Source organism: Buteo buteo, chromosome 1 (genome assembly GCF_964188355.1).
Source record: "Buteo buteo chromosome 1, bButBut1.hap1.1, whole genome shotgun sequence".
In the NCBI taxonomy this organism is placed as follows: Eukaryota; Metazoa; Chordata; class Aves; order Accipitriformes; family Accipitridae; genus Buteo; species Buteo buteo.
The window spans coordinates 82788207-82803203 of NC_134171.1; the positions used below are offsets into that span (position 1 = coordinate 82788207).

At 43.0% G+C, this 14997-nt stretch overlaps 1 protein-coding gene across 7 annotated transcripts in view; it reads right to left on the reverse strand.

Moving 5' to 3' along the window:
• Positions 1-203: 203 nt before the first annotated feature.
• LARP7 (La ribonucleoprotein 7, transcriptional regulator) overlaps positions 204-14997 on the reverse strand; it is a 41093-nt gene continuing 26299 nt past the window's right edge. The window contains exons 13-19 of one of the 7 annotated variants that reach the window (XR_012651950.1): positions 11955-12244; positions 11528-11575; positions 11099-11284; positions 9535-9642; positions 3448-3610; positions 1817-2782; positions 204-1142 (exon numbers count right to left, since the gene is read on the reverse strand). Coding sequence is in view for 1 of the 7 variants with exons in the window: in XM_075038241.1 (XP_074894342.1) it covers positions 12164-12244 (81 nt within the window). In the remaining 6 variants the exon portion in view is untranslated. Of the gene's footprint in view, positions 1143-1816; positions 2783-3447; positions 3611-9534; positions 9643-11098; positions 11576-11819; positions 12245-14997 lie in introns of those variants that run through there. The other 6 variants (XR_012651948.1, XR_012651949.1, XR_012651954.1 and 3 more) reach the window with 6 other exon arrangements.

The window sequence follows — 14997 nt, forward strand, 5'->3', positions numbered from 1 at the left end:
GGTGACATGCCGAGCCCAACACGTTGTCTCCTTTTGTTAGGCAACAGCTGAAATGAAGTGTAACTGTAGATTTTGGTCTAGAAATTTTGAAGAGTGACAATTGTATTTACTCGTAAGTGGGAGATGACGTGGTCTTTATACAACTTGTGGGTTTTCCCCCGCGTTACATTTTAATGCCCATAAGTACCACAAAACAACGTCTAGCAATTCCCACACGGCTTGTATTGATGTCAAAAAAGCCACTGCATGACATTGCCAGTTCTTTTTCCTCTCCAGTGGCTCTGAGTCTCAGTGACAGATGAATACAAAACAGATGGGGTGGTGGCAGAACCTCATCAGATTGACCTGATGGGCCTCAAGCTGCCCATGGTATTGCATAGATTCGTGTCACGTAACGCTGGGCTTTGTATTTTGATACTGAAAGATACACAGCGGCTTTAGTCTTTCATCTTGTCCTGTCCTAATGTCAGGATCCTCATTTTGACTTGATATTATGCAGAAGATATACTTAAGAAGATGCACCTGTATTTCTGTGTCTCTTATCAGCTTTCTGTGGTAAGCCTCAAAATAGCAAGAGATTTCTCTGCTGCATGAAAAGGCTTTTTGAATCATGGCATTTAAAATCAGACAAAAAAACCTCAAATTTTGACCAAAACGATTTTTGTCTTACTAGACTTTTGTCATGTGTGCTTCTTCGATTGCTATTATCTCACATGCAATTATTTAAAAGCCATATTAGTTTGGAAATATCTGTTTGTATTTGGCCATAGCAACACATTTGACATTTCCATTCAGTCCAAGATATCCCAGCAAGCTATTCTATGAGTATTGACAGCACAGCGATGTCACTGAAAAATAATGTCCTTACTTTCTGACAAAATTACTCCTTGCCTTTTCCACAGCAGACACAAGACATTTCCAAGAGATACTGCAGTCACACAGCCGAGTCAGCTTGCTGAGGCCAAGAACATTATTCAGCTTCTCCGTGACCTGCAGCCGTGTGTGCAGGCCCCTGCAGAAGGGTCTGTCCTGGCCGGTGCGAGGGGCCGGCAGCAGCTCCGAGCACTCAGCACCTCGCAGCTGCGAATCCCGGGTCGCCTCTCTCTCCTTAAGGATGTTCACACCTCTTTTGCAGAGCAGATCTAGAAGAATATCAGAAACAACAGGGAAGCAGAGTGCCACGAGGAATATGTTTGCTGGGTATTAGCTACTGGGCTTTTTTGGTGGTATTACTATTCTGTACATGTAATTCTTATTTTTCGCATTACCACGTGTTGCCCTTTCTAGCCGCATGGTGTCACAGGGCCGCTTCGAGTCATCACCCTCACCTGCAGGCACTCATTCACATAGGCCTCCCTTGGCGCTAGGATGCTGCCGAGACCAGGAAAGCCTGTCCCAGCGCTCCCCGGGAGTCACGCCTTCCCTACGCTTCTCCGAGGAGATCATGGCGAGGGAGGAAGGAATTGCACTGCCTCTGCCAGGGGAAAGCAGAGCCTGTCGTGCCAGCTCACCCCTCCCCATCACATCTGGCTCAGAAAACATCTTGGTATGCTAGAAGAGGTGAATGCCAAAAAACTCAAAAGCTCCTTTCACTTGGGAAGCTGAGATGCTCAGCCAAACTGTGACTGGTGTCGGAAGGGTCTGGCAGACCAGCCTCTCTTGGGAGGTTTTTGGTATGTCCAGCTTTAGGCGTGATGCAAACCCCATGAGAACAGCTCCCCTGCAGTATGCTGTCACTTCTAATTCCCATCATGGCTAAAACCAGACAGTGCTGAGACATGGGGAAAAAAATGTTTTTAAAATTAACCCTTCGAACCTGGATTGGGACCTCCTGGTAGCATCCCTGAAGAGATTCCACCCTCCCATCTGCAGCCAGTCAGCAGCTCCGATTCCCTCGTCCTTCCTGCTTCTGCCACTGCCAGGTTCAACCCGTATGTGCTGCTGCTACTGCCTGCGGCATTTGAGTCTCCACCTGTACACAACAGAAGCACCAGCATTTGCTTTCCTACCTCTTGCACTGAGATAGCAAAAGCCACCATATTTAGAAAATGTTTCAAGCCAGGTACTCCAACTTTCCACTGTTAACTCTCTGCTTCTCAGTTTAATTTTTGATAGGGCTTGTTTGACTGCAACCCCATTCAGCCACAGGCAGCGTGACAGCAGTGCACTTCTTTCCAAGCCTGTTGCATGCCTCTTCCAAAGAGGCAAAGCAGTGGACGAGACACCCATCATAATTTGGAAAGGTGGCAACCACCGATAAAATGACCACCAGCATGAAACAGTTTGATTAACATCTGCTCATGCAGCAGAATACATTGTCTGCCATCCAGCAGCCATCACATTGAGCTAGTGGAGAGAAATAACATTTTCCTGGGTGGGCAAACTGCCTTTTCCCAGCGCAGGATGCCAGTCTAACACTGCAGAAAACACTACCCTTCTCTCTCAGCCTCACCTACCACTAGCTTCAGCAGGAATACCTCCATTTCCCCACATACATTGCCACCTCACATCCAAAGGCCAAGTTATCATCTCCATATATGATGTGACCGCACTCAGCATTAGCCAACACAGCCATACCTCCCCATTGTGAAAGCTCCAGACGTTCCTTTCCGATACAAACTCCTCAGGAAGCGCCCTAAGGAAGGACTCTCTCTTCTCCACACACTGTCCAATGCCTACCAGCTATCAGTTGCTTTAACATGTTTGAACATACCTTAAAATTGTTGCTTTCACACATCAGAGGCGAGCATACGCAATTTAAGACAAAATAAACATGGAGTACCTGACCAACAAAGGAAGAATATATGAGTTAAAAAGAGTGGCCCACATTGTCAGGTTTCCCTAAAGGAAAGAGTCCAACCCAGCCACAAACAACGTGTCCCCAGCACTGGCAAAACACTTAGACAACAAATGGGATATAAAATACAGCACAGGAGTCATAATCGGGGCATCTGAAACAGAGGATGGTACCAAACTCAGGCTTAAAAACTGCAGAACAAGTCTGTGTCCCTCTCCCTGCTGGAAGCTGCGGATGACCTGTTCTGCCACTGCAGCTGCATCTATATATAGTTGCATTGAGAGAGATATATATGGCTATAGAATTATATATATAGTCTAAACCCAATTAGGCTGCTCAGCTGCCTGTTTCAACACCCAAATAACTTTAAATATTGTGCCCCTGATTCAAATTATATTATTCTGGTTCTTCCATCAGTGTAAGAGCGTGGCAACGGACCTGGCAGAGAGCAGTAGGGTTTCAGGTACGCTTGTGGTAAGGAGATGATGAGAGTGTTAAAGGGGCTTACCTTTAATCCTGGCATCCAGGAAACCAATGAGAAAGAGAGAAGAAACGGGTGTAAAAGAAGGACAAGAAAGAAAAAAGATTATGTCAATCAAAAGGAAAAGGGAAATTATTTCCCTCTTGCTTAAAGTTCTCAAGACACTCACTGTGTTTTTTCCACAGTTGTGATTTTTGGCATAATAGCAGTTCTGGTGTAAACACAGACATCGGGTGCCTGGCTGGGCAGCCATGGGCAGGGCAGGGAGTAGGATCACGGCACGGACTGGAGCTGCCAGGCTGAGACCCTCGCCACCATCTTGAAGACCAACCCTTGGCAAAAAGCAAAAAACACTGAGTAAATCTGCTCATCTCAGTCACTTGGTTTTTCTAAGAGCAAAATAAACCACTGTCAAGGGGAAAATCCAGAAGCTGTGGTTGTTTGATACTGTCGCCATCGCTCTAGGTGCAGAGTTTAATCTACCTTTTCACATCTGACACGAGAAGTGAATCCAACACAGACCAGAAAACACCTCAGAGCTATTGCTGAGAGAAGATGGGGGAAAATTATTTGAGGATGAATTGTGGTGGCATAAATAATAAGCTTTGCAGTGGATGTTTCAGTGCAAGTCAAGGCACTTCAGTGGATTCAAAATTCAGCTTTCAGTTTTGAGAGAATTAAATGTCAGAATAAAAAAAAAATATTTATATCAAAGCAGCATTGTATTAAAGAGATTAATTATGCCTGAAACTTCAGCCAAATTAACGGATAGATGTTTCTGTATCTGCCATAGTGCAAGACACTAGAAGCAGGAAAGCCTACAGCTACAACATGGACAATAACAAAGAAAACTGCAACACAAAAGGAGGCAGACAGAACTGGCTTCTACGTTGTCATTAACAATGACCTAACTTTGCTTTGGGAGCTGTACTCAAACATGAGCTCCATGAACACTCTGTACTGATAGGGAAAAAGGCAAAAGGACAGCCTGTTGTTTGTGCCGACTGAATCACACTGGTTTTACAGCAGTGGATGCCCCTGAAGCGAGTGCGCAGCATGGCTGAGCTCACCTCTGCCTGCCTCCGCACCTAAGAACTTGTCTGCACTGCAAAAACGTCATATTTTCTTTAGGCTATGCCAGGTAAAAGCCACTGTGAAGACAGACTTTAGCTTGTCATCGGTGAGAGAAAATTCCCACCTTGTAAGTTACCTTGCAATAAGATTGAATTTATTTGTATACAAGAATAACTGATATATATTACTTGCCATAAAAGAGGAAATTCAGGGCTTTTGGTTTTAGAATAAAGCTCTTTTTGGTGAGTGTGAAGTTCAGACTAGACAGCATAGCCTGTTTCTGAACCAAGGTTTTATTAGTCTGACTAAACTGAGCCAGCAGGCCAAGTACACTTTGCATTTGTGCACATGGAAGAGGTCTTCTAGGCTAAACCTTGCAAGTTATCTGCTGAGGCACCACGTATGATGGACAAGATCTGAAGGAGTGGCTGTATTCCCAAAATACTCCCCAAACAAATACTACACAAAACACTAGGTAATAAAAAGCCACTTTTTGTAACAAAACCACATTTCAGTGTGTAGCGGGTAAGGGAAAGGAAAGCAAACAGAAATACCAACCACGGTGAGGAAAAAAAAAAGCACAACAAAACAAAGAATAAAGTTGCATAAAAGCATGAAGGTAAAAAGGTATTCAACCATGTCCGCTCCATACCTTATTCAGAAGGTAGGAGAACTGGAACTTGCTCCCTCCACTGAGACAAGGAGTAGGGGAGCTTCCTACTTTAATATTAATTATGCTCTTTTGCTTTTGGCGACAAGGAAGAACACATGTAACATGCATCCCACGTATCACGATGTATGCTCCCACCACCAGTTAGGGGAGATCTCTCTGTTGATGAAACTTCTGCATTTATCTGGTCTGTTACTGACTGTGAAGAGTACTTCAGTGCCAAACTACCCAAATTTTTCTGTGGATAGCTGCCGTCTGAGGGAGGAGCAGTATTCAACCCAGATGCAAGTAGTTTCAGTTACCCTCGGAGAAATGTTTTCCCAGCCTGATGAAAATCTTTCCTGAACCTACTAGAAAACCATCCTTCTGGTCCATCACAGGCAGCAGATGAGAGCCAGGGCTCGTGGCTGGTGCCTGGGGACCATGCGTCCCAGCACCTGGCCACCTCGCAGGCTCCCTGGGAACACAGGGGACTTCCACCTCCCCTCCCCCCAAAAAATTATGTTTATAGTTTCATCTATGTGATCAGCCAGGGTGTAACGCATAGCAAAACACGCTGGATGCAAAGCTGCCCTAAGCTTTGCATCGTGCCTGCAGCACAGGACAGCGTGTACCAGCTTTGCCCTCTGCTGGCCAGAGCCTGGGAGACCCCACAGCCCGGCCCCAGGCAGGAGCCCGCCTGCCCCAGGGGCACCCCCCGGAGCTGCCACCCCTGCCCACAGCTCTCCCCAGGCCGGCAGAGCAAGATTAGATACAGCAAGAGACTCGGCGAGTCGTCAGCTGGTGGGTAGTGGCCCCTCACTGGGAACGGCTGTACCCAAAACTCTAGCAAAAAAACAGACTAAAAACCTCTAAGTTTGATGGAGCCACAACCCCTGCCCCCTCCTCTGCCCCAGCCCCACAAAAGATGAGAGAGAAATGAAGTAGCTTAAATGACCTTAAGTAAAATCACACCATACTGGAAGGCTTTTCCCATCAGACTCATCACACTCTTCATTTTATTCCAGGTCCTTTCTTTTACACAAATCATTAGGATTCAACACTGCAATTAGACTTTTGGAAATGGCTATACTGGCAGCCGGCTACCGCTGAGGGGTGCGCAGGGCCAGGGCGCTGCGACACAGGTTGGAAACAGAGATGCCGATGCAGAAACAAAGGCAGCCATTCTGCCCACGCGGCCATCATTAGCTTTCGAGTGCCAGGGCTGGTTTGTCCCTTCCCTTTACCTTTCTCCCACTTCTTTTCACCCTCAGGTGTTTGGTTCCACTCAAAATGCCATAAGGCAATAAAATCGCAGCAGCGATGAGCGAGTGTTTATCCAGCTCAAAACGAGTCGCCTTGGCAACAGCAAGCAAAACTCTCCCATGTTCTCCTGCCTTCATTTTCTCCTCATTTTGCAGCAATTGGTGTGACCGGGAAACAGCTATGCATGCTAAGTATGCCATCAACACCGGTTCCAGCAGAGACGTGAATAGGAGAGCTGGCCCAGCTCTGCTTGTAAACTACAAAAACCTGTGGGCTGCCAAGTACCCCGGAAAACTGCCCAGCCTCTCGGCACTGGCAGCTCCCAAGTTCAAAGGATTCGCCTACCATTACAACAGCGACCGCTCACTCTGAAGGCAAGTCCAAGAGCCCCCAGCTTTGCAGTTCTCTGTCACTTACAGCTCCATTAGAGAATGACCCTTTGAGGATGAAGACACAATTAGAAAATCTGTAAGGTTGGTTCGATTACACGTTCAACCTGTATCTGAACATCAACGGTTTGGGACACAGTGACTTTCTGCAAAGCCCAAGCACTACATTACGCAGCGGGTACTCTCGTTTGCGGCACTTCTGGTTAATGCCTGGCAATGTACACCCAGCGTGCGTACTTCAGCCAGGCACTTAGGTTGTGCTTACTTATACACAATGTCTTCCTCAGCAATGAAGTCAGCTTAAAATTTCCCACCGTTATTTCTCCAGATCCTTGAAATTACACACTTTACAGCAGGCTCCCAGGGACCGCTGTGCAGCAGGACCTGTGGGCTCAGGGGCAGGCACAAGCGGCTGCCCGTGAGAGACAGGACAAACTCCTAGGCCAGCATTGCCACCAAAGAGACAGACTGATAATCCCATCTTCACAACACAACAAAAAGCAGCTAGAAATATTTTTTTTTCCCCTTTGTAAAAGTAATCAAGTACAGTCTCCTAGCCACTTCTCTAACACACTGACAAAACACTTACTGGCATTTATTTAAAAAAGTAAAACACCAAAACATGACAGCTGTGGACTTGCATTTAAAATAAATGCTCTTCAATACTTGCAGGACCAAACTTCTAACCTGCTACAAGAGAAGGAAGTACATTGGGAATATAATGCTTTAATACAGTTGGTCCAAATATAGCTAGTTCACATAGAATAGTTCTGTTCACCCAGAACATTCAAGGTAAACAAGTCATATTCCTCCAGTACAGCGCCACAACTGACACGAAGAAAGTGTATTTAATGCTAGGAAGAATATTGCACTTCTGGTAGAAAGTAACTTCCTTCCTTAACACCATCCACAGAAACTTAATCACTTGTAGGTGAGATAACCATATTACTTCCCCACTCAGGCACATTTCAAAGTCACCCAAGCATACCTTATCTAATTATTTTTTACAGCATTATGCAGCATTATTCCCTGATTTAATCCTGTCTGAGATCATTAGACACGATGGTACCGTAAGTAAGCAATTATGACACTGACCTATGTTCTAGGGGACTTGGGCAGGCAAGTGCCTTTGTCGTCTATCAGAGGGTAATTTTCTAATTTGATTTACAGCCTCTCTAGAAAAAGATAATTTACCTACCTGCTAGCTTTCAAGGACTGCCTTAAAGCCCTATTTAAACTAGGATACACAGTACATCTTGGGGGGGTGGGGGGCAAAAATGTACAGAAAGCCAGTATTAGCTGTGTAAGATAAAACAGGTAGAACAAGCAATGTTAAATCAGACTCAGTCAGATGGTAAAAAAAAAATTAAGCGTTAACAAAGAGAAGGGCATAGTCTTTGGGAATACAGCATGTCAAGAGAGAAGGGAGATAAACATTAAGGAAGCTCTCTCACTGTAGACACACACGCCTCAGACAAGAGCACTCTGGCATCTCATGGTAACTTGAGTCTCCTGTGGGAGCTGTAATTCAGTGCAAATATTCCTCCCCCCACCCCCCAGCTTCTTACTTGCTCCAGGTGACAGTAAGACTGAGGGCAGTCAAACAAGAAACGTAAAAATTAACACGAGGTACAAAATCAAAGATAAAGAAGCTTTTCTATGCTGCCAGGACAGGTAGAAAGAGCAATGGAATACAAGCATCATGCCATGAATGGGATACTGCACTGACTGTGGACCACTGGCTACTGAAAACCCAAAGGTGCAGTAATCACAGAGTATCAGGCTGCTGCTTTTGAGTACAGGTGTTTTACTAAAACCACATCCTTCCTTGCAGCACTTTTACTGCACAAACACAGCTTGTGGGAGGCAGGCAGTCACAAAACAGGAGGACACATGTGAAGATGTGGGTAACGTGAGTGTCCCTTAGAGGCATGCAGTGGCTCTGCAGCTGAGAGCAAGGAAGCCCCGCTACTTTTTTCCAGCACCACTGACATCCTCCACTTGCTCATTAAAAATTACTCTTTGTTGCCATCACACCAACAACTGCACATCTCCATTCCCATCCTGTCCTCCCCTTCCTCCTTCCCTCTTACTTCTGAGCTCTCTAACTGTAGAAAGCCCAACACAATGGAGCCCTGGTCCCAGTCAGCAAGTTGACACCACTAAGGTAACTGCAATAGTCCTTGCTAAAAGACAACAGTACTCACAAGGCCAAACTCTAAGCTTGGAAATGTTGTGTCAGAGGAGAAATCGAAGAAGCCTTCGGGGGGACAAGATCGTGGGCAACGAGATCTACAATCAGATGTTACTGTTACCTTTCCTTTCCTTTTTTTTTTTTTAAACAGAGCTCTCTTTTTAATTAAAGACCCAAATTATGAATATTCTGTTGGCACCAAAGGCCTTACATAGGTCAGAGTTACAGTCCTGCTGCTGCCATGCAATGTCTGCAACTATTAGAAGAGACGTAAAAATATGAGTGCTAAAAATAATTTCAGATTCAACCCTATGCTGGGTCATGAAGAGCAGAATCAATGCTGGGTTTTGCTCCAGGCAGATTTATGTGTAATGACGTTCTTTCAAAACACTCAACAGTCAAGGGAGACAGAAAAATCAGCAAAACCAAATGAGCAGTCCAAGGTCATGAACTCCTATAATTTTACAGTATCATCCTGAATTTTTAAATGAAATGTGGTATTCTTAAGGGGGGGGGGAGTGGGGCAAGGGGGAAGTCACTATTGGAAGTTCCTAGGAGTGTATGAACCTAGAGAAAAACAACAGAGCAGAAAATTTAATGTTAAGCAACAAACCAAACCACTGCAGGTAAACATGCAGACTTCACTAAAGGCACCCTCCATCGGTAAGGTCAAACATGAAGTACCTTTAGGGATGCAACTCTTGGGATGGTAAAACTTGACAGATGGACTCCTCTTCTTAGCGTATGTTGATAGGGAGCGATAACAGCAGCAGATATTAACTGTCATGTGTACTTAAAGACAAAAAAATGCATAAACCATTCATTCTGGCATACTTAAGAATCCAAGCTTCTTTTGTAAAAGCATATAGACCATACTGTCCATACATGACTTCTGAAATAAGTTGCAAAAATTCTATTATTAACTTCCTCAGAAAAAACTAACCACCACCCTTCCCTGCTGAAGCAGATTTCTGCGCTAGTTTGAAAAAGGAAAAAAAGGAGAAAAAGAAAAATGATGTTTAATTGTAAATACTTAACATACATAAATATGGAAAGGAACAGAAGGGTGACTTCTCTTGCTATGCGTTCAAGTCAGGAATTATTAATAAGAGAGCAAAACTCCAGAAGTTAGGCTTTTGCAATTCTGCTCCACTTTCCACAAAACATAAAAAGTCTGAATCATTTATGATGTGAATTATTTATAACGTGGATAAATTTTTCACTTAAATGAATTTCAGCAGAAAAATCCAAAACATTTTACCCAGAGTAGGCTGTTGGGTTTTTTTCCCTTCACATCACAGAAATGGAAGAAAAAAAAAAAAAAAGTGTCCTGACTTTCAGGCAGGATGCCTAGAAGACATTCATTGATCAATTCTTTTCATAGCTAGGCATCTTAGTTCTCTCTGCTGTGTCATCTTACCCACCTAGTATAAGAGAGGAGTGGAAGAGTAAATAATAATTAAAAAAATCCTGCAAGTGGACTACCTCTGAATACCGCTGAGGTCCACACAGGAGGCACCTGGCATACAGATTAGTTCCTAGCCTCCCCCCCCCCCCCCCTTTCCGCTGCAGTCCCCTGAGAGGAATCGTCCTTACGCAACTTCCAAGAACCACTATCAAGTCCTTCCCCTCCAGCCCCGAAAGTTTGTCTCTTATCTCGCACTTTTTCCCCTCTGTATTTCTGCTATCTTTAGTTTGATCACCACTATACCCTGTTCATTCATCTGCAGTAATCCCCTCCATTCCCTCACACACCGCCCGAGGAGAGGGATGCCGTCTGCTGGTGGCTCAGATGCTAATCGGAGTCTCATGGTGGTGAAGGACAGACTTACACTGAGCCTACAGAATGTATAAGTAAATAGTTCCCATTGCTGCGGGAGTAGGCTTCACCACAAGTAGCTGCACAGAAATGGTGCTCCCTAAACATTCCTCCTATTGTGGTGCTTCTCTACACTGTTCTTACCTAGGATAATTTGATTACGCTTAATATGCTTTCGTATAATCTCTTGGACAAAATATTTTGTCCTTTTTTTTCTCCTTTGCCTCCTGTTCTTCGTGACTGCAAAGCCACCATGGGTATTATACCCACACTACTTTAAAGAATTCAACAGAAATCACGCAGATTCTTTTCTTAGCTATCAAAAACATACCAGTGTCACCAAACTTTGATTTATTATAACATGTACCATTAAAATACCTACACCAATCCAGTAATTTGATAGCATAGAATTTAAAAATGTTAACCTACCTAAAAATGTTAGCCTATCTTAGCAGTGAAATCTATAGCCACAAAGATGCCTAGAGTGTCACTGACAGTTTCCTTCAAGGGACTCCGATGGTATTTTAGGAATGTACTTCTACTTTCAGAATACCTTGCTCATCCTTCTATATATAAGGAAGTTTCACACTTTTATAAACCTATGTGTTTCTTGCCCTGCAGTAAAAAAAAAACAAATAAAAAACCACTAAAACAATCTTACATTAATGGAGAGAGCTTTAGTCATACATAAGTCCAACCTTTTGGATCATTCCAATTTTATGTTCAGGTTTGGTTTATTTTTTAAAATATTGCCGTCTACAATACTTTAAAATGCATTAAGATCACTATCTTTACATGTGAACTACACAACTTTAACACTTATCTGTAAGTGAGAATTACTTCTGGAGCTAGAGTTACCAGATGTAACAAACAAAGGTTTTCTTATTTCTTCCCCCGAAGATTCTTCTAAAAAAAAAAAGTCTAAATTCAGTTTAGTGTGCACTTCATTCGAGCAGATTTTCTTCCAGACTTCTCAATGACAGGTTTTCTGACAGTCCTAGCCACTTTAAAATACATGGAAGATTATCATCATTCTACTGTATTTTGGAACAGTCTGACAGACTAAGCAGAGGCCTAGAGAGGTTTATATAGCATTAACCAGTTTTATTATAGTGTCATAATGCATATTGAAGAATTAGAGATGCACAACTGAAAATTTCCCAAGCATTTTATTTCATAACCTAGTATATAAAACTTCAACATACAAAAAAAAACCCAAAACAAAACAAAACCAGAAGTGAACTAAAGCAAGATCTCTTAATACATTTTTTCCAGAAAGCTTTACCTAGAGGCTCAGAAGCAGTAAACATTCAGCCTATTTAGAAATGGGATTCAGAACAATCTTCATACTTGCAGTCTGCAGAATTATGAATCAAACAGACCAGGTTTTGATGCCGCCTTAAAAACGGTTTAGTTGCTGTAAGCAGTGGTGTTTGTGGGGTTTGGTTTTTTGTTAAACACCTCGTTCACTTTCAAGATCACATTCAGTCTTGGTTAGTTATCTTCAGTGAAGCGAATATGTTTACTTGTTTGTTGAGTCTTTTCAAGTCTCATTCTTTCAGCTTTAGCAATCAACTGCAAACAGGAAAAATATTGTAGCAAGTATTAGAGGAAAACTTCATTGTTACAATTTCATCTCACAATCATGAACATATTATTCACAGATTTACCAAACTTCATAAGAAAAGGCTTATCTCTGAACAGCTGAGCTAACCTCTATGTATGACAAAAAATAAAAAAAGGGGGTTGTGTGTGTGTGTGTGTTAAAGCAGCCCTGGTAGAATTTATTTCACTATTGCCTTAGAACCATCAAAAATGCTAAAGCATCCCCTCAGTCTCTGGACAGCGCAGCATCTTCCATTCGATCCCTTCTTCCTCCCAACATGGTTGAGGAGAACAAAATTACTATTTCAAAAATCCTAAAACACAGTCTCATACAGTAAGTTAAAAAGCCCTACCCTTTTATTGGAATCATGCTGTTACTAATGTAAAAAAAACCAAAGTCAGACCATAAAAAAAAAAAGCCTTAGGAATATTGTATCATTTTCTACACTCAGTTGGCAAAGAAACAAAACCACTGAAATCCAGATGGGGGCCACCCTTCAGGCTGGGAAAACAGCACAATACATATCACAACCCTGCTGAGAATTAATCTCAAGAAATAACGGTGCAGTTTGGAGGAACACTGATCCTAGGAATCCCTAACTCAAACCCCTGTCTGACCAGGGATTTGGTTGTTTTCAGTTGCATTTTGGGAAGATTGCCTAAATTACTATAGTACCTGGTTTAGCTGCTCCCAGTACAGAGATATGAGAAATGCTCTTGTGGAACATAACTAACCTGCTAATTGTCAATTTCTGTGTACTGTGTCTTCAGGCAGAAAACAAACCACTGAGAACAACGGTAGTTAAAAGCATACATGTTTTTAAATTGTCCATACTAGACCATTCACAGATTTAACCACAATATTGCAACAAAGTCATACTAATGCCCAAAAGCAAAGGTACAAGCTTTGCTACTGCGATGCCCCATTAAGATTCCTTAACCATAAGCAAAAGCTGAGAAGGTAACATGAATAAGGTAAAAAAACCCAAAATGCTGTCTAATCTGAATAAAAAGTGAGAAAGCAGGAAAATGCTGTAAATCCAGGCATGCCTTTAACACACCAGCATAAATCCACATTAATTTATCTGATGGAGACTACTAAAACATATTAGCTGGTGCTGAGGTAAAGGGACACTTGCTCACCAGGCAGTCCAGTAAAAACTTTGTTAGATTTGAAGAGTTTCATATATAAATCAAATTATTTACTATTTATCCAAATGACTGTGGTCATAGCTATGTCCTGCAGACATTGCATCTTGTACAGAGCATGGAAGTGCAAGGCATGCCGCTGCACTGATTATGGCAGCCAGGAATCACACTCTACTCTGATGTTGCATGGATGAGTTATTTGCTGTGCTGCAATATAAAATGCACCCCCCAGCATTTAACTTGATAACAATCTGTAACATGTTCTCAACAGCATCAAACCATGAGTTCTGGAAAATTAGTTTCTCAACCATTCCTCAGAAATAAAATGGATCTAAAGATGTAACTAAGAGTTACTTTTTCTCTCTGGTATCTGAAAAAATGGCTTAAAAGTTAAACTCTGAAAAGAAGCAAGGAGTACAGTGGCTCAATTGTTCACCATATGGGATGAAGAATCAGAAACACTGCAAGGAAAGCTCCAAGATGTGAACTGGGCAGTTCACACCAGCAAGTATTTCTGTACCAGCACCTCAGAATTTGCAAGAGGCCTCAAGGATTTCCGTTTTCAGCTCATCAACCCAGTATCAGCAACTATTTGTAAGCACACCACTGTTCAGGGCTCCAAACAGGTACCCAGCCCTTCCATAGATATCAACTGCAGAGAACCATGGAAAAAGGCTTATTTGTGCTCTAGAGCAGGACCTCTCCCCACTGGCACACAGGCAACTGGTCAGTCTTGCAAAGACGCAGCCCCCAAGCCCCACGCATAATCAGAAGAGAATAGTGTGGGCTCTGCCCAGGCATTCCCACTACCCTCCTTTCCCATATGTTCTGCAAATTATTCCACCCTTCACAAATACCCAATTGTCACTTCCTCACTAAATGCCTTTCACTTCTACCACCACTCCCACCCTCTTAAACTTCTTCCTTTCCTTCTGCTTAAGAAGATGTACAAAGTGTAAACTAGGTTTCTCAGCACATCCCCCCAGAAGACAAGTACCCAATCAGAAAGCTTGCAGGCACTCATGCCTTTGCTTTGTGAACATAAAACTTTAATCAGTCTAGAGAGTTTAAGGCTACAGACTGATGAATTGCTTTAGATCTGCATAAACTGGAACTGCGCAAAAGAAACAGTTCTGGCAAGAAGATTTTTAATCTGTATCACTAAACCGCTAAGGTTGTTTTATCATGCAGTCCAATAACAGACTAAAGAGAACGTGGATTTGGAAGGGGCAGCAGAGGGGAGCACAGAGGCGACAATGAACAACCAGGCCTGACACTGAACACCTTTTTAACTCCAAAGGACAGCTAGGCATTAGCCACAAGTTCTGGGGAACCTTTGGATATCTAGTCTCTTTTGGACATTTAGTTTATCATAAGAACTATGCCAAAAAAATTTAAATCTCTAAGCCTGTGGTTGTGGGTTGTTTGTTTTGGTTTGGTTTTTGGTTTTTTTTTGGGGGGGGGGGGGCGGGCGGGGCAGGAGGCATTATGCCAGAAACCCTCTGCTGAAGTGATCATTAACCCTTACCCTAGCATGCCGCAAGACCCACTGCAGGAAAGCTGAGTAAGCCCGT